This window comes from Lynx rufus, unplaced genomic scaffold, assembly GCF_022079265.1.
Source record: "Lynx rufus isolate CCGP_SWC_20201006 ecotype Redwood Valley unplaced genomic scaffold, mLynRuf1.p SCAF_2, whole genome shotgun sequence".
In the NCBI taxonomy this organism is placed as follows: Eukaryota; Metazoa; Chordata; class Mammalia; order Carnivora; family Felidae; genus Lynx; species Lynx rufus.
Window position 1 is genome coordinate 86754884 of NW_025814834.1, and position 20264 is coordinate 86775147.

The 20264-nt window shown below is 37.0% G+C and overlaps 1 protein-coding gene across 1 annotated transcript in view; it reads left to right on the forward strand.

Moving 5' to 3' along the window:
- Positions 1-20264, forward strand: part of GTDC1 (glycosyltransferase like domain containing 1) — a 292594-nt gene that overhangs the window by 81853 nt on the left and 190477 nt on the right. Inside the window, exons 4-5 of the mRNA XM_047082236.1 lie at positions 10741-10908; positions 14300-14473. Of these exons, the coding sequence (XP_046938192.1) occupies positions 10741-10908; positions 14300-14473 (342 nt within the window). The remainder of the gene's footprint in view (positions 1-10740; positions 10909-14299; positions 14474-20264) is intronic.

The following is a 20264-nucleotide window of genomic DNA, read 5'->3' on the forward strand; positions in this document are numbered from 1 at the left end:
AGGAAGTTTTGGGGCACCTGGGTGGCTCAGTCAGTTGAGCGTCCGACTTCCGCTCAGGTCATGATATCACGGCTCAAGAGTTCAAGCCCCGTGTCCAGCTCTGTGCTGACAGCTCGGAGCCTGGAGCCTGCTTCGAATTCTGTGTCTCCCTCTCTCTCTCTCTGCCCCTCCCCCATTCATGCTTTGTCTCTCTCTCTCTCTCTCTGCCAAAAATAAATAAACATTAAAAAAATTAAAATAGGAAGTTTTAATTTTTAAAAATATAGCTTTCAAATGTTTTCCTCTGGTGAGAATCACATTCTTAGAATTTTTACATTGTTGGTTTCATGAGAAACACAGGGATAACAAATCAATGTTTATAAAAATTCTCATCTTAAAAAAAATAAATGAATAAAAGAAAGGTATGAAAGACCCGAACACAGTGACTCCCACCTTCAGATTCTTTTCCTATTACAGATGGACTATATTATTTAATATTTCACTCTCCCAGATTTTTTTTTAATGTTTTATTTATTTTTGAGAAAGTGAGAGACAGAGCGTGAGCGGGGGAGGATCAGAGAGAGAGGGAGACACAGAATCCAAAGCGGGCTCCAGGCTCCGAGCTGTCGGCACAGAGCCCAACATGGGGCTCAAACTCACAAACTGTGAGATCGTGACCCGAGCTGAAGTCGGACACTCAACCGACTGAGCCACGCAGGCACCCCTCTCAGATACTTTTTGAGTGCCTACTGTGTACAGTATATTTTGCTGGCTTTGACTTTTGTAATTAGTTACCTGATGGTACCCTTATAATTAAAGTGATATGTAAAATAGCAAAACATTGGGGATACTAACTAAATTATTTGTGGGGAGGTATTTCTTCAAATGGCATATTAAGCACCAAATTCAGGGAAGATTTCAAAGAACTGTCTTGGACTTGCCAAAACAAACATAGGAGAAATAATCAAAACACACGGATAATCTCTATGAGAAGCGTAACAACAAAATGTCACAAATCAAATGATAGAACAGCTCAATAGAATATAGGATTCTGGGAAGCACAGTTAAAACAAATACTCATAAGCACCAAAAAATGTAGGTCTTATGATTATAGAAAAACCGAATATTTAGGAGACACTTTATTTTGTGCTTGTTAATTTTAGCCATCGATGTGACTCAGTAAAAATAGCAAGTTACCATATTTTTCCTTGTTAGCTTATTCGTTATTTGAGTACAAAATACCTTACTTTCCATGGTTGTCAGGAGTATTTTACTTGATGTTCTGGGAGGCAGATATTATTATTGTTTTTATGATTGCTTTAACTATTACTGTGTCGTAATATTCTAGCCTAAATGATGGTAATCTCTGAAAGCCACTCTGTGCTTGCCTGTCGTTGGTTCCTCAGATGTGTGCCTGAACTGAGCTTTATGTACCTATTTGAGTAGTAGTCCTTCTGGCTTGACTGGTCACTGTGTCCTTGTATGTGTGTAATCTTAGACAACATGCGTAGGTTAGAGTAATGATAGGACCGAAATCCATTACCTTGGGTCTCTGTTCTTCCAACTTCATAATATTTGGAAATGAACTCCAGGGACTCATGAGTTGCATGAACTAAAGGGCAAAGAACATCCCAATATAAAATGATATGCTGCTGTTAAGGAATAGTCTACGATAGATTAATCATGAGGTGAATTATAAATATTTCACATACTAATTATATTAGTTTATGGAGATAAAACACCATATGAAGTGTTCCCAGCGCACTCAGCAAGTTAGATGTGCTTTGCATATTAATTGACTAACTTCTTCTTCAAGGCCGATGATCATGAATCCCTGAAGAAGACAGAAATTTTTATCGTCATATCATACATTCCTGATCTTTGTACCAGGCTGACACCTGCCTTTCCCCAAGAGTTCCTTTCCTTTGGATTGTATCGTGGGTTCTTGATATATTAGGATGGTGAAGCAGAGAACAGTGCCTGACATATTATTAGGGACCCAAAGAATAGGAATGGGCTCAATCAAAAATGACATCAAATAATGTGTTGGGTGCTCAAGTAAGAAGGTAAGTTCTTTATTTTGGGGACATGAGATACTTTCCAACTTGTTTTTTTAATGGTAGGAGTAAATATCATATTGAACACTTGACTATATGGAGAGAATCAACCAGTTTGATTTTCTCAGTGTCATTGAAGTCCTAAATGACTGATTCATTTATTAATTAATGTATTTGTTTAGTCACTTTTTTGAAAATGTTTTTTGAGCACCTGATAGGATAAGGAACAAGGAAAATATAGGGCATGTCCTGAGAAAACTTAAAACCCAGAGTGGTAAGTGTCATGTTAGGGAAACTATAGGGTACTAAAGAAAAGAACAGCGGATCTAATTTATCTTATCAAGGAATATACACTTTAATGGGAGAAAATAAGATAACATATGAAATATTAGAGAAACCTGTAGAACAGATATGTAAAATTATGTAACAAACCAAGAGCCCACATTTTTAACAGACACAGTTGGTGACCAAGTGCTTTCATTTAATTAAATCTGCAATGCAATTTCTTTCATTATTATTTGTTATCTTTAGTTACCTACTGGGCACTCCACTTATATTCCACATTTGTAGAAACCATCCCTTCATTTCTTCTCTATTCCAGCCACTGAATTGTTTCTCCTCTTGTGTTAAGGAATGTCACCATTATCGATCTGCACAAGCTAGCAGCTTTCGAGTCACCCTTAGCCTGTCCCTCCAGTAACCAAATCAGATATTTCTGTTATCTTCATTGCTTTTGATATCAGCTGCTTCTGTCTGTCCCAGTGCCTAACAAATACTTGTTATTTTAGTAGGCTGACTCCTTTGTGTGACGTAGGGTGGCCACCTTGATTGCATCTCTTCAGGAGATCCTTCACTGATGGTCATTAGCTTTCCACAGTTTGTCTAACAGTATAATCACTCAGAAAATATGTGATGAATGAAGAAATTAAATAAAGCTATTCAGGTTAGTACAGTTCTTCTTTATACCATTTGTGTTCTTGTATTGCTCAAAAACAGACAATAATGAGAAGTACTGAGAACCATTGAGTCACATTCTAATCCTAGACGATTCAAAATCAGTGTGGAATAACTGAAAAACATAGAGGCTTTGGGTCCAGCTCAACTTGGATTTGAAACTCATCTTTGCCCCCTAGTAACCACTGTTGCCTTAGCTTTTAACAATACTTCTCATGCTTTAATTTCCTAATCAGTAAAATGGAAATAGTAAGACAAATCTCTTAGGATGGTGATTAAATTAGCCAGTATATGTAAAACCCTGCATAATATGTGGTTCCTTGTCTTCCTTTAGAATATGATCACATAGCTGTTGGAGAGCCATGTTTTAAACAAATTGATTTTATCTTTGGATATAGATAGAACAACCTCCCTTATTTGGAGAGTGGTAGTGATGGTGAAACTTTGATTCCTTATCCTCTCATTTTACTATCATTTTTCTCAGCCAACAAGCATTTATAACTCAGTTAAGGATAATAAGAAGAAATAAAACATTGTTAATATAATTATAAGGGTACAGTGGATCCTCATATTGTTAACAGAGAGGGTGGACTTGGCAAACTTCTTATGCTACACTTGGGTGCCTCTAGGTCTGATGGAAGACCACTTTTCCTTTTATTTGACTTCTCACTTTTTTTCAAACCCTAAACTTTAAGCAACTGTCCCTCTTCTCTGACTGAACTCAGATAGCTAGCCCTGATCCTTCCAGAGCCAAGATCTCAGGACCCATGCCTCCCTCAATACCCTCAATAAACTTGATCCTTCCTGGTCTTCCACTGCTCTGTTTTCACTTCCTCCTCTGAACTCACAGCCCTTAGTGCCTCTCCCTTGGTTCACAATCAGTCTTTCAGTGCTTTCTGACATTTCTTATACAGAACAGAGCTGTTACTTATCTTTTTTGTTGTTATTTAACGTTTCCTGTTTATGGCTTATTTTGCCAGTGTTAGTGTCAGCTCTTTTGGAACAGGAATACTACCTATATTGTACTTATTAGTTTGTCGAGACTTTAACAGTGTTCTGATTTGTTGACTAATTGATAGATTGTCTAAAACAGCTATAAATGTTGTGAGTGCTCAGATTCCCTTGTGTCTTACAAGAATACTCTTAATAGATTCTTAATATTCCTAATATATTTGTGTACACAGTAAAACTTCCAATTTATTTATAATATTTTCAATAGTAGACCCACCCACCCTTGCTGTTTCTTCCTTTCTTGTTATCAACATAATTACTGGGTATCTTTTATGAATTAGACATGATACCAAGAATTAAAAGACTGGAGAGGTAGCTTGAGTAATTTAAGGGACACTGAATTTAAGTGGCACCTTTAGCTAAAAAAAAACCCTCATGTATGTATACAATCTGTCTCCTTCTTAGGTGACTGTAAGGCAGGTCAGAGTGCTGATGACTGTGGAGTGGCTAGGTGTTAAGAAACCACTTGGGGGTATTGGGAGTATTGTTCAGTGGCATGTCCCACCTACAGACTTTGATTCCCTGCCTTCTGGACAAGTGTTCTTTGCACAGTGTTGGCCGTCATGATAAGCACAGGAAAGGAACATTACATGGTGAGGGGCAAAAGCAAAACCGACTCATTCTTTCATGCTGTCCTATGGGACAGCTTTTGGGAAACGGGATACTCTATTTAACAGCCTGTAACTTACCCATCACAAGAACTTAAATGACTACATTTACTTTTCCTTTAGATAAGACTTCTATCTTGTATTTATTTCTAATTGTTTTAGCAAATGGAAACGTCTTGCTATGCATGTTCTTGAAGGTTTTTGAAAATCCATAGCATTTAAACGTGCAGTAGAAACGGTCTAATTAAGATGAAGTAGCTGACAACTAAAGCATAGTGTGTTGAAATGAATTTTGCATATCAACGATTAATGAATATTAGAACTTGGTTATCATTCTACACAGGTTTTACAAATTAAAGAAATATATATTTAAGCCAAAGACTTTTGAAGGGTTTGGGAATAATTCTCATTTATGCATGTATGTGTTATTAAGCTCCTATTGTATTAAAACACTATCACTACACTTTGGAAGTGACAAAGTGAAGGAAATGAAAGCACTCCTCTCTTTCAATTCTTATACCCCCTTCATCAGCAAATCCTGATACAGGCCCCTTCTCACTTCTTTTCTATTCCCCCTACTGTTCTCCCATCTTCGAAGTGATTCCTTGCAGTCTGTTTTCTGTACAGTAGTCAGTGTAAAGTTTCCTGATATTAAAAAGTAATAAGACATCTCATGAAATACAGAAACAGTTGTCATAGAAATACAAGAGATTATACAAGAAGATGTTTAAGCTTTAGAAATATGTGAGTATAAGAGTCATGTCCTGGTTGTAGGTATTCTGACACACTGTGTCATGAAATCTGTGAAAAATCATACGTTTCAGAAATAATATTGAACATAACAAGCTTAAATGAAGCAAGTTAAAGTCAACTTAAAATTGCGTTCCTCAGTTGCAGTAGCTACATTTCGAGTGCTCCATAGCCATATGTAGCTAGTTGCTACTATATCGGACACTACAGATATAAGCCATTGCCATCATCACAGAACACACTATATCACAGTCCTAGAGAGTCTTTATCAAGGAACAGGAATCAAGATAAACAACAAAAGAACAAAGTTTGGTAATGAGGCTAAGCAAGGTAAATCTAGACAAGGAATTTACGTACTGAGCAAGAGACACAACTGGACGAATGGAATTTACTCCTTTGTCAAAGACTTCCTGAAGCCCTGCAAGGAATTACATAATTACTGGTATCTGTACCTGTGTTAAATCTGTAGTATATCCCATCATGTGATAAATGTGCTAAATGGTTTGGGGGGATAGAAGGGGCCATTGAAAGATTCCATGGAGAAAGATTGCGATAACCTGGTTCATGAGGTATTATTACTAGAATGCATGTGGTGGTGGTTGGAATCTTGAATGCCTGTCTTCTTTTCTCATTTTGCTGCCCTTCCATACCATTGGAGATATAAAAGTATCCATTTTGATAAATAGCCATCGCACTCCTATAGGGCTTAGGTGTATTTCAGCATCTCTTTTTATGTATTAAGAGAATACAGTAAAAGGCAAATAACTGGTTTATTCAAACTGAGTCAGAAAACATAAAATCTTTAACCTTGAATTTCATTAAGTTGAGTTATTTTGGATTCCTTAAGCAAATATGACTCAGATTGTACATGTAATGTGCACTGGAAACAATCGAAACATGTATATGGATACAATCCCAAATACATAGAACGGTGTTGATGTGCTTGCAGCACGGAGCCATTTTGGTTAGAGGATTATAATAGCAGCTTACTTATACCTTTGGTGAGATGGTATAAGCTAATGATGTAGCCGTTAATTTGAATTTAGCAGACATTTTAAATATAGGTTTCTCTTACAGAGACAAAAGTTGCAATTTAAAGCTCTTTGGTGGTCTAAAAACAGCTTAATTCTGTAGTAGCATGGTAATAAGTCCTAATCCAGCTTATGCAGTGATTGTAGTATGTCATGTTTGCAAGAGATTGCACAACTGCCTTCTCTGGTTTTTATGTTAATTTAAAAATATTAAACATAAAACCTTATAACATCTTCATGCTGAGATAAACTGTTCAATTTAACTTGTGCTCAAGCAGCAGCTGTCAGGAATTATCTTGTTCCTAGTGCTTTTTGCTATCACCTCATGCCCTTTCCTGTTGGAGACACAGTGTGGGATGATAAAGCTCACCTTGTTAGGATTTATTGCTTAAGTAATACCTGTGGCAAGATGAACATTGGAAGCCTAGGGGTTGACTGCTGATTGAGTGATGTCATTCATTGTATCATTATTAACTTTATTTTTTAATTGGTCGAAGGGGACAAAGTAAAAATTGCCTATTAATCTTACCTGCATTTTGTGAGCATATTTGTTACTTCTTTTTGGGTGTCACTAACTCAAATATTTGACGAATTGCTTGTTGTCCACTTTAACTACTATTTTACAAATGAAAAGCAAACAGAATCTCTGTTTTCCTGACAGAGATAATTTCCACAATTTAGAAGTAGGGCTATTTCTTTTTTTTTTTTTTTTAATTTTTTTTTTTTTTCAACGTTTATTTATTTTTGGGACAGAGAGAGACAGAGCATGAACGGGGGAGGGGCAGAGAGAGAGGGAGACACAGAATCAGAAACAGGCTCCAGGCTCTGAGCCATCAGCCCAGAGCCCGACGCGGGGCTCGAACTCACGGACCGCGAGATCGTGACCTGGCTGAAGTCGGACGCTTAACCGACTGCGCCACCCAGGCGCCCCAGAAGTAGGGCTATTTCAAGATTAGTTACACAAGGGAAATGATTTTCCTGTTAATGACTGAACAAACTGAAGGAAGTGTTGGTGTGGGCAGACCCAAATGGTTAATATTCCGAAAATCACTGCCACCTCACTTCTGAATGTATTACATTCTTTCATTTGGGAGGCTTTATTTAGAACGCTCAACTTTAGATCTGGATTCCTTGATTATGGATTAGCTAGTAAGTAGGGTAAGGAGAGGAGAGATGTATGGTAGGAGCAGAGTGCAAGGCTCACCTTGGCTAAACATTTGCTGCAGATGGCCCGTCCTGAGCATAAGTCTCATGTAGGAAATTAACAATTGGATTATGATTAGAAATACATATATGATGAGAGGGTTTTTTTCCTTATGAAATGTATTTTTCCCTTCTACTCACTGCCATTTAATGCATATTCCCTCAAATTTGTAATTATATAAATATATAACTAGATAAAACTTTGAAGACTAGGTCGATGAAATTACAATATACCATTCATTTAGATTAATCAATTGTTAACATTTTACACATTTTTAAATATCTGTCTATGCAAATATATACTTATAAATATTTATTGTTATTAGTAGCCTTTTGTTTGAACCATGTAAGAATTAGTTGTAGACATCATGACCCTTCACATGTAAATAATTCAGTATGTGTCTCCAAAGAATAAGGTTATTCTCCTACATGACCATAATAAAATTAGTATACTTAAGAAATTTAAGATTGATTCAAATTTATAGTCTTATGGAATCCATATTCAGAGTTTCCCTATTATCCTTATAATGTCCTTTATAACTATTTTTTCCTCATCTAGGATCCAATGAAGAATCACACATTGTATTTTGTTTCAGTGTCCCTTTATTTTCCTTTAATCTAGATTTTATTTTTCTTTAGGACATTGACATTTTTAGAGATTGAGCCCAGTTATTTTGCAGAATATTTGTCTGCAAATATTGTTTCCTCATGACCAAGTTCAGATCGGGCATTTGTGGCAGGAGAACTACATTGGTGATTTGTGTCTTTGTCAGTGTATCACACTGGGAAATACACATCACGTGTCCTGTTACTGTTTATATTAAGTTTGATCACGTGGGTAAATTGATGTCTACCAAATTTCTCCATTAAGGTACGATTTTTTTGTTTTTTTGCTGTTAGTCATGTGGGGGCTGCATGTAATGAATTTTCGACCTTCTGTGTGAAAAACATTGAGCTTGCTCAGATCTTATGATTAAGAATGAGTCATTGCGGGGCGCCTGGGTGGCGCAGTCGGTTAAGCGTCCGACTTCAGCCAGGTCACGATCTCGCGGTCCGCGAGTTCGAGCCCCGCGTCAGGCTCTGGGCTGATGGCTCAGAGCCTGGAGCCTGTTTCCGATTCTGTGTCTCCCTCTCTCTCTGCCCTTCCCCCGTTCATGCTCCGTCTCTCTCTGTCCCAAAAAAATAAATAAACGTTGAAAAAAAAATTAAAAAAAAAAAGAATGAGTCATTGCTTGCAGTAGTATTGTATGGAGGTAGAGGAGGGGGTGATACTGAATAATTAGACCCACAAGTCACCGTCCATTTCATTTTAAGGAAAATATTGATTGATTGAGATTAATATTTTATTGTTCTCTCTACTAAGGATCGGATTTATAGATAAGCAAGTATCTTCATATTTCAGAATTTTCCATTTAAGTTTTAGAAAGGCTTATACTTGGTGGTGGTGGTGGTGGTGGGAATATTTTTGGACAAAATAAGGCATTTTTTTGATCACCATTTTTCTGTTGCTTTAGTTGAATACAAATAGACAGTTAAAAATATAAATACGTCTCCTTTGTAAGGTTTTTTTTTACTTCAAAGCATTAAACCATGATACTAATACAGCCATGTGGCTTTAGAGAGAGATCACGGCCTTTTTGGTCTTTATGTGCTTTTTTTAGTCCATGAAGAAGGCACCTGAATTCCTACTTATGATATATGCACTTATCATGTCATCATTCTTCCTGTGTGAAAATCATATAAACACCTTAAGTTAGCCATTTGACTTATCTGCAAGGGAAAATTTATAGTGGTTGTAATCATGGTAATAACAAGTATGATATTTTGTATTTATTAAGTACACAAAGAATCATTTGCAGTGTTTAAGTGGTCCACAACCAGTTCATATCCGTGGCATAATGAAAGGTGCTTCAGGCTGTCGAAGACCAGGAGTCTCTGCTTTGCCACTTTGTACCAGCGTCAATCTACCAGTGCCACTTTCTACCAGTAAACGCAAAACTCTTAACCTTGTTGAACCTCATTATGTAGAATGGAACTAAAGCTGTAAGGGTCAAGTGATACTACATTATGTTGTAAAGGTGGCATTCTATCAAAATTGTGCCATCTAAATGTCCTCAGCTGTTCAGGGACTGTAATTTGTTCCTCTTTTGTGTCCATATGTGGTAGGCACCTCGTTAGGGAAACGTTTCGAGGTTGTCCTAGAGCGATATTACTCCTTTCGGGTTTCTTTCTGTTAATTCTTTGTTTATGTCACAAGCGCAGGTAGCGTTTATCCTGATGGGCTGTCTTGGTTCATCTTCTCTCTTCTTCCCAGTTAGACTCTGGCCCACATTAGGCATGTAGTAAACGTTTGTGGAATGAGTAAGTAAATGGACACTGTTTCATTTATAAACATAATAGGTAAGCTTTCAGTTCCTTTTTTTCCCAAAGATAAGGAATCAGCTTTCTTCTTCTTCTTTTTTATATTTATTTTTTATATCAGGAGTTTTATAGATCATACGTTGCTGGATTATACATCTGGTGCCATTAGCAGTCCAGTAATGGAGAATAAAAAAAAATAAAATAACAATAAGAAAACCACGAATATTGCCAAACAGTTAAGAAAAAGGGAGAGGTGGCAGATAGGGACAGTGAGAAAACATGCCAAGAGAAAAAGACCACACTCAATAAGTCTGTTGCATAAATCAAAAGGGTTTATGTCATAACATGAACATGTGCCATTCCTGCTCGTATATTGAATTTCAGTAGTTGGTTGCATAAAGAAGTAAAGTGTAATGAAACTGGCAAGCAAAGTATTCCCCAGTCAGCCTTATCTTTGTTCCATTTGTCCTTCAGATAGAGCTTTTCTTGCCTTTTTCAATAAAATCCATCCGGCTTTTTTTTTTTTTTTTTTTTTTCTTTTTGCATCTCTCAGTAACTGAGCTGAGAAGACCAATGAGATTCAGGGCTTTTATAGTTCTTAGCAGCTGCTTTTTAAGAGATCAAAACTTAGAATGCTGCTACATGGTATTAAGGCTTAACTATTGATGTGTCCCTATAGGGGATATGTTTTTTTGGGGGGTGGGAAGAGGGAAAGGGGGAGGAAGGCGAAGGATGACCACTTCACACATACTTGGGACAGTAAACTTTAATCTCCTTGTTTCCTAGGATCCTCTTTGCAAGCTCAGTGCTGAACCTGACTGAACTGACTGCCCTTCGGCCTGACCTTGGGAAGTTGAAAAAGATTCTGTACTTCCATGAGAACCAATTGGTATATCCTGTCAAGAAATGTCAGGAGAGGGATTTTCAGTATGGATACAACCAAATTCTCTCATGGTAGGTATAGATTGTATCATTATATTTAGTCCTTTGCTAAAAGATTTCGCTTTTAAATCTGAAGACCTACTGTACACTTATTTAGAAAACATCTTGAAATAGGTGCATAAGTGTAAACATACCTTCCATGGTAGTAATTGCTTGTGCCTTTGCCGTATATATATATATATATATACATATACATATACGTATACATATACATATACGTATATATATATATACACACACAGCTAATCCTCTTATAAAATACACATATGTAACAATCTAATGATGTATGTTGAACTAGTTATCTATTTTCTACAACATTCAAAATAGAATCAAAGTGTCCACAAGGCGCCATCTTTACCCCTTGATTCCATCCTGTGTTGTAGAAGGGGTACTTTTAGAAAAGAGCAGTTAGTCAATTCTCATCCATTCTCATTTACCAACCACTTTCAATATATCCAGCTGAAATCAAAATAGAAATTTATAGAGGAATAAGTAATAGACCAAGGGGTTTTTGTCTTTTTTTTTTTTAACTGTTTGTAAGAGAAAACTATGGGAAATGAATCTTTAGGTGGTTGTTGTTTTTTTTTTTTTCCCCTCATTGAGTCTTCTGAAATCGCACAGCCTTAAAATACCATGACATTTCAAAGGTGATGGTCCTTCTCTGTTGTTACTTCCACAAAGTGTATCTCTTGAAGCTTAGTTAATGAAAGAAGTTAATAACAACTCTGAAATGGCTTTGCTGGTGCATCCTATTCACATAACTGCAACAATCAAATAGAATCAATTTGGCAGTGATAGGGTACATCCTACCTTTTTTAATAGTTCTTAGCAATTGGGATTCATGATGTGTTTAAACAGACTCCCAACTCCTACAGCATATTCCATAGTTTAGTTGACATAGAAAAACAACTCTATGGTAATATTTCCGTGTTTCGAGCATTTCGTAAATGTTTTCCTGCAATCATTTTTACAAGCTGCTTCAATTGTGAAGTGGCAGTGCTATCAAAATAGAGTGGAACTGCTTCACGTCAAATGTCTCATAAAAAAAGCAACCGTGTTGAAATTTCATAATAAAATTAAAATACTTTATTTTATCTTGAAACAGAGAAGGGAAATATGTTTTAAAAACAAAAATAAAATCATTCTGTGCCTTATCAATATGGAAAACATTTGTAATATTCTTTTGATTTCTTGAATTAGCATCATTCTTTTCCTCAGATAGTGTGTGTTTATTACCCCTGAGAAATAACTGGGGAAAAAAAATTAAGTCTATTTTTCCCTTTATGGGTGGCTTTAAAGTTAATGGAAGTTACACCCACTCATATCAGAGAGGAAATGCATGAAAAGAATATTTCTGTAGACCGTCTTGGATATTTAATTTAGCGGAGACTAAATTTTTTTAGGAATGTAAGTAGTTAGGTTGCATGCCCTAGGAGGGCAGATGTCTATAAAAAATTTCAGCTCACTACCCCTCATCTCTCTGTTTTATAAAAGATTGTGTTTGGTCGAAAGGAATGAGACTATAAGGGTTCCAACATGATTTTCCGGCATTGCTCTTCTTAAGAGGGTAAACCGATCAACAAGCTCGGAGAGAAAGAAGGGGACTCGATCATCGGTTGGCCTCTTAATGAGAAAAAAATGGTTCACAGTTGTCCAGAGGAAAAATAAGAGTGTCAGGAAGCAGTCCTGTTTCAGATTCTCTTCGAAAAGTATGACTCTTGCTTCCTCAAATGTTTCTTTAGTTTTCTTGCTGACTTCTGCTTTTGTTGGCACTGTCGGATTTCTTTCTTGACCGTGTGGCAGTTAAGGACTTTAGAGGTGACTGACATAAGCACTCACCTTAAATAGAGGTTTCACTAGCCCTCTGACTTATGAACACATGTCGTAACAGTATATTATGACCTGTGGGTCGCTATTACAATATATGACATATGGTGAAAACAGACTAGCTGTAAAACATCCTTCAACTTTTGGTATATTATTATATTGGCTTCCTTATTGCTTGGTGTTGTGTCAGCACTTCTGTGACATTCTTTTGTGTTATCCGTGCTGTTATCACCCCTACCCCCAAATTTCCACTAGGTTGCAACTAAAAAAAAAAAAAAACTTGTATGGAAAAGCAGTTTTGCAGGGGAGGCATAAAGGTGGCAGTTCAACATGTCTTTTGTAGGTTTTTTGTTCCGCTGTGTATTAATAATAGGAACTTTGGCTGTCCTCAGTAAACGAAGGATTTGCTTTGGTATTCCTATTCTATAAGCTCTGCTTATTCATTTGTGTTTGGCCGTCTTGTGGACTTTTTAGTTTTCTTGATCTGTCATTTTTAGGGTGAAATAAAATTAACTGTTGTTTGAACTTATATAGCTTCTCACTAAAACGTTTGTATGCATTTTGCTGAGATCCCATGACACCGAGACCCTAAATCATTGCCTAAGGCAAAAATCTTTGCTTAAATCAAAACAATTATTTATTAAATCAGTTTTTTGACTCATAAAGGGAACATACTCCATATTCAGGTTTTATCCAGCTTGCCCATGGTTATCATTCGTGTTCATTGGTTTTCAATAAAATGTTATGGGCTGTTTTGAACACTACTGACATAGTTATGACACCTAAAATTTGTTTTCACATTTCCTTATAATAATGTATTTTAGATTATTTTTATTTAAAAAATATTAAAGGGAGGAACGCAATATATCCATCAAAAGTAATAGCTAAAATTATATTTATTTCATTTACTTATGAAGGTCCATGGTTGTGGTCCTTCTTCTTTGGCCACCCCAAATAAAATATAATAGTGAAATAAGTTGTTTGTAGAGATATCCCATATAATTCTTCCTGTACAGTTCCAGAGCTTTAAAAAACCTAATGGTTTCTTGAAGCAAGGACTAAACACAAAATAGACTTTAACCACGTGTTTGAAGGTATGCTCTTGTGGGAAGTAGCTTTATCTGAACTCATCTCCTTGAAGGTAGTGAAAGGGATTGGCAGATGTTCTCTTCAGTGTAGTATGGTGTAAAACGATGTATATCACTGACATAGAAACCCAACGTGGGTATTTGGGCCACAAAGGAAAAGGTCCTGCTGTACTGACTGTTGATGTTATAGAAAGTCCTGGCATTGCAGAAAAATAAACTTTGTTTGGAGCCTCATAAGATCCCAATAAATTATTTGATTCCTCTCCTGCCTTTCTTTCCTGATGCCAGAAATCAAACTTACCACGATACAATGCTAATGAAACTAATTCTCTATTAGAGGCATTTTAGTAAATACTGTGGGAAGTGCTGAGTTCTTTGCAAGCCCAAGGACAGTATAAACTCTGATTAACACAGAGGACTTAGGCTTATGAAAAATAGCTGTGAGTGAGTGTGGGTTCATCATTTGCATTTATCCTTTCCCTTTACAGCCTGGTGGCTGATGTGGTGGTATTCAACTCGGTTTTTAACATGGAGTCATTTCTCACCTCTATTGGAAAATTTATGAAGCTGATTCCTGATCACAGACCCAAGGATCTGGAAAGCATCATCAGACCCAAGTGCCAAGTTATTTACTTTCCCATCAGGTTTCCTGATGTGAGCAGGTCAGTATGTTTGACTCTGTTTTCAATATTGTATCATACTTTATTCACCAAATGTATAGAAATTGGTGGTGTTCTTGCCAATTTTAACTTTTCAGCGTAAGCATGGTTAATTGGAGAATCGAATTCTATTTCACCATGCTGTGATTTACAAACATTTTAAATAATCATGTGTCCAACCTGTCACTGAATGGTTAGTTCTGATATTGAGTTCGTCCTTTCTTTTCTGTTATTTATTGGTGTCCCAAAGCAAGCTGCTTTGGCTTTTTAACACTTACTGTTTTGTTTCTTTATTTGTTGTTTTGTTGCAGAAGTCATTCATTGTTAAGCATGTTTCTCAGCCTTTGCATTCAGCTTATGCCCATGGGCGTATATGTATATAGCAAACTGTTCTAAGTAAATCAGTGTTAAATTGCACTGCTTGGGTTACTTTCATTTCCCATGCTATTTCCTTCTATTTTTTTCCTTTTTCCATTTTTTTTATTATTTATATTATCTTAATAAAGAGTTAGGTCTTATATATTAGGTTGCAAATACACTTAATTGCCATTTCTCTTTCTCTGTTACTAAGGACATTTTTTATTACCCCTGTTGCTAGGCCCACCCTGAATTAGCAGTGGATGATGTGGCTCAAAGGGAACATTCTCAAATTCCTTTTCACTTCTGATTAAACCTAGCAAAACGGTTTTTATTACCACTAGGAATATTTCTCCCGTGTGAACAGAAAGTTTATTTCAGTGGGACTCATCCTAGCTGGGGATGCTGCTGTTTGTAACTGACGATGTCCTTAAAAAGAGTTCAGGGACAGCTGTTTGTTCCCCATCCCTGAAATGAAATCAGGAAACAATTTAATGTCTGCACATTATGCAGGAGGTCAGCATTATTTTCTGTATTCTAGATTTAGATTTTGCTGTGGGATCAGTAGTCCTCATCAGCACTCTGAATGCTGATTTATTTGAGGATTTTACTAGTTAATATTTCATTGAAGAAGAATCTGTCTAATACCAAGTCAAGTTAGTGAGTCATAAAATTTAAGTTCTACAACCTTGCCCAATTTTTACTTTATGGAGTTCAGAAAACAGAGGCCCAGGGAAGCAGGAGACTGGCTTGCACTCACACTGCTGATTATTGTCACACACTGGATTAAAGTTTAGACCCTATGACTTTTGATCCAGTTTTATGTTTACTGGTCATACTTCCTATCAGCAAAGGTCATATGTCAAAAACACTTAATCATTTATGTGCAGTTTTGACAACTATCAGGCTAAGTGACACTAAGATCAAATTCGATTTTCAGTTACACATGTGTATATATAAATATGTATATGCAGATATAGTTGTTGTATTTGTATATTTATATATATAATATGTGGGATGAGAGAATTTCAACTTTTGGAAAATATAATTGTTACACTTTAAGATCTATGATGAGCTAAAACACAGTTTATGTTTTAGTCCACATTTTTAAAATATGAACCTTATTTTTTGATACATTTTTAAGTTTTCCATATAATATATACTCAAAATGTACATCTTTAAGTACATAATTATACTACATCTTAATTATTACCACTATAGAATTCCAAATAAATAATGTATTTTAAAATTCATTTGCATCTGATATATTCCTACAACATCATATACTTAATACACCTGTGGCAATTGAATAGTTTATTAATTTGGACTATATTACCATAAATAAATCTAGCTAAATGGAAGAAGGTTAAGAAATATTGTGGCCAAGATAACATTCATAAGCAAGGTCTTAGCCCAGAGTGTTATTTGAATTATTTTCAAATGGTAATTTGCTTTATCCACCCCAAACTCATATAGTGTAAGTAAGTGATTATTTGCATGAATGACAATCATTCTAATGCCTGCAGTCTTAAAAGAGTATTATTTTGTTGAGATGTTGAAAAATATTTAGTAATTCCAAAGGCAACATAACCAAGATGATGGAAGAAGAAAAAACTTTTGAATGCTCTTATCTCTGTCCCTATACAAATATTTTTTGGTCATGGCAAAAATAAATTTAAGTAAAAACAAAGTGGAAGATACAATTAAATTATTAATACAATGTGCTATGATAGTGTATACTCTAATGGATATTCATCAGAGAAAGGGAAGAGCCATATTTCAGCAAAAAATATGAGGATTTATAAAGTTGATAACAGTTATAGTTCAGAGCACATCAGTCACATAGGACTTCAGAAGGATTGGCTTTGTGGCATCAGCTCTTACCTATTGCCCTGCTCGCCCCTCACTGCCTCGTTCTCAAAGACCAGAAAAATAGTAGCAAGAAAGAATATCTCTTGAAACTATCGTTATATGTGTTAAGCATCTGGGGATGGGAAAGCTCTTAAACACTGTAGACATACATACATACATTGTGTTTGGGTCTTGACTGCCCCTTGCTAGCTCTGCAACCTGTGCAAGTATAATGACCCTGAGCCTAGGTTCTTTAATGATTATGATTATTACATTTACGTCATCACCTCATAGGCATTGTGTAGTGACTAAAGGAAATAATGCATACGTGAAATGCCTAGCATAGTGCCTGGTATGTAATAGCCCCCCTAGTAAAGACTAATTCATCTTATTAATTAACCCACTCCCATTGTTATGTAACATAGCACATTTATTGCCACCTGAATATAAAGGACTGACTTCCTCTCTGCCCTCTCTTAATTAGCATATGAAAACAGAGAAAAATTCTGCCAAAGGAGCAGTCTAATATAAATAGAGAGATTCATTTATTATTCTCTTTATCATCCTGACTCAGTCTTTGGGCCTCATAAGACCCTACCATCCATTGATGGGGCCAGTTCCTTACTTTGAGATGCTCTTCTTGTGCCAATTTTCCTCCTTCTTCCTTGAGCTTAACCTCCATATTTGGTCATCATACCTGCTGTATTGCAGATACTCTCAATTTGTTTGTACTTCTCCCTTAATTTGATTAGAAGAACATCCAAGAACATACTTATTAGTCTACTCTCAGTTCATATGGTCCCTGAGAGCTGCCTGGCAAACAGACCACATTTCTCATCCTATAGATAACTAATCATGCATTTTTCTTTCTTTGTAAACTGCTGATTCCAAATATCCTATCCTCATTCTCAGATCATGACTGAGAAAATAGAAACAATCGTCAGAGAATTTATATATGCTGCCACCACCGCGTCTGCCCATCCATGTGTTCCTGGGTGCATATTCTCCTTCTTCGCACCTGTTGTGTGTGTGTGTGTGTGTTTGTTTTAGTTTTTTTAATGGTCATTTATTTTTGAGAGAGAGAGAGAGAGAGAGCGAGAGCCAGTGCATGAGTAAGGGAGGGGCAGAATAAGAGGGAGACACAGAATCCGAAGCAGACTCCAGGCTCCGAGCCGTCAGCACAGAGCCCGGTGTGGGGCTTGAACTCACAAACTGTGAGATCATGACCAAAGCTGACGTTGGACGCTTAGCCAACTGAGCCACCCAGGTGCCTCAATTCACACCTGTTAATAAGGACGAACTGACGTTGCTTCTGTGTAAGGGTTTTGCCCCCACTTTTGCCAGAGCTTATCCTTCTTGCATACATACATAAGACTACTATCCTAGCAATGTGTCCTTTGTTCTGCATCATCAGTTCTCCTGTCTTCTGGATCATTACTGTTAGCATAAGAGAAGTGTTATTAGTTTTACATCTTAAAAAAAAAAATCCTTTCTTGATTCCACTTCTCCCTTCAGAAACTGCCTGTTTTCTTTCTTTCTGTTAGTAGTGAAACCTCCTGAAAGAGTTGTTTATACTTGCTTCTAATTTTATTCCTACTGTTCTCTCTTATAGCTACTCCACTGAAATTGCTTTTGTCAAGGTTACCAATGACTTCCATGCCTCTCTAAATCCTGTGGTGAATTCTCAGTGCTCATCTTACTTGACATAGCAGCAGTGTTTGATACACTATGACACATTCTTCATTTGACTGCTAGGACACACAGGTTGCTACTTCTCAGGCTTCTTGCTGGTTTCTCATCATTACCCTGGCTTTGAACTTCAGACTGGCTCTTGGCACTCTTAACACTTAAGGGGCTGGTGGAAGAACAGCCCAGGATTGAAGAGAGGAGAAAAAAGAGTCAGAAGGTCAACATTGAAAGAATTATCCTCTGGAGCAAAGGGAAGAAGACTTTAAGGAGATGGTCAGTACTGAATTCAGAGGACTAAGGTTAAATAAAGTGATGACTAAAACATATCCTTGAATTTGACAGTTAAAAGGTCAGTGGTACCCTTATCCTGCCTTCTGTTAACTCACAAACAAGTTTCCTATGTTCTTTCTGACAGCCAGAGAAAGTTAGGCTCCAAGTCTGGTTGAGATCTCTCTCCTTTCTGCTTTGTCTCTCTCTGTCTGTCTCTCTCTCTCTCTCTCTCTCTCTCTCTCACACACACACACACACACACACACACACACACACACACGCGCGCGCACACACACACGGATCCTGCTCCTTATGGATGGAAGCACCAAGGTTCAGAGAAGTTAAGTGTCTCCTGGTAGCCACACAGCCAGATAGGGACAGAGCAAGAACTGGAACTCATATCTCACAATCTCCATCCCATGCTTGGCCCACCACTTATTGTGAATGCAATTTCAGAGGTCTTGATTATCTGATTTCTCAGCTGACAGCAGATTAGCAGCATCAAATTGGGGGTGCGATAAAGGCAGGCTCACTGACAGCAGTAAAAAGTGACAGCTGACTGACAGCTCGACAACAAGGGAGGAGAGAGATAAACTATTTAAAAAAATATATGAGAAGTGAAAAAGCGTAGCAGCCTGAAGCCATTCTATGGCAGGGCAGGCAACTCTGCACATTGAAGAACCCTGCAGACATTTCTCCATGATTGTACGGCTTGTACATCAAAAGGAGGACTGTGATTTATTAAAAGAGATTAAATGGTAGCCAGTAAATTCTGTTTAAGAATGTAGGGAAATGCGTAACCCACTTTTGGCAGAAATGATAAATAACAGCAAATGAAGTTAAGCATCATGCCTTACTCTAGGATGTACACGAGCCGTATTCACCTCAAGGAAGATAGTAAACATCTGAACCTTCATATGCAGTTTTAACATCTGTAAGCTTAGGTCACCAGAGAATATTTCAGTGAGCTATCTTTTTTAGATCTTCCTGATGGAGGCTTTTTATGGACAAGATCTCCCTTTGCTGTCAGGGTGGGAGTGTATACACTCCCCCTTTGGTATTGAAGACATCCAGGCTTGTCAGATGATCAGTGGGCAACAAAACAAATTTTGCAATATTAATACCATGCTTTAGCCTGTATGGGCTGCTGTACCAGAATACCATAGACTGGGTAGCTAATGAAAAACAGGGATTTATTTCGCATAGTTCTGGAGCCTGGCAAGTCCAAGATTAAGGCCCTGGTAGATTTGGTGTCTGTTGAAGATCTGTTTTCTGTGTTTGTGCAGTGTTCTCACATGATGGAAGAAGGAACTAGGGAGCTCTCTGGAGTCTCTTTTGTAAAAGCACTCATCCCATCAGTGAAGGAGTCACCCTTGTGATGCCCAAAGGCTTCGCCTCCTAATACCATCATGTTGTGGACCAGGGTAGGATTTAAACATAGGAATTTTGAGGGAGTAGAAATATTCATCCTGTCCCATGCCAGAAGATAAATAGGATCTCAAGACTTGATGACATGAGACTCATGACTGGGAAGCCAATTCTGTGTTAGAGGATATAGATTAGATTGAAAACTAAGGAAATTTCACTGTATATATCAAGAAAGCAAATCTCACGTAGAACTCCATGG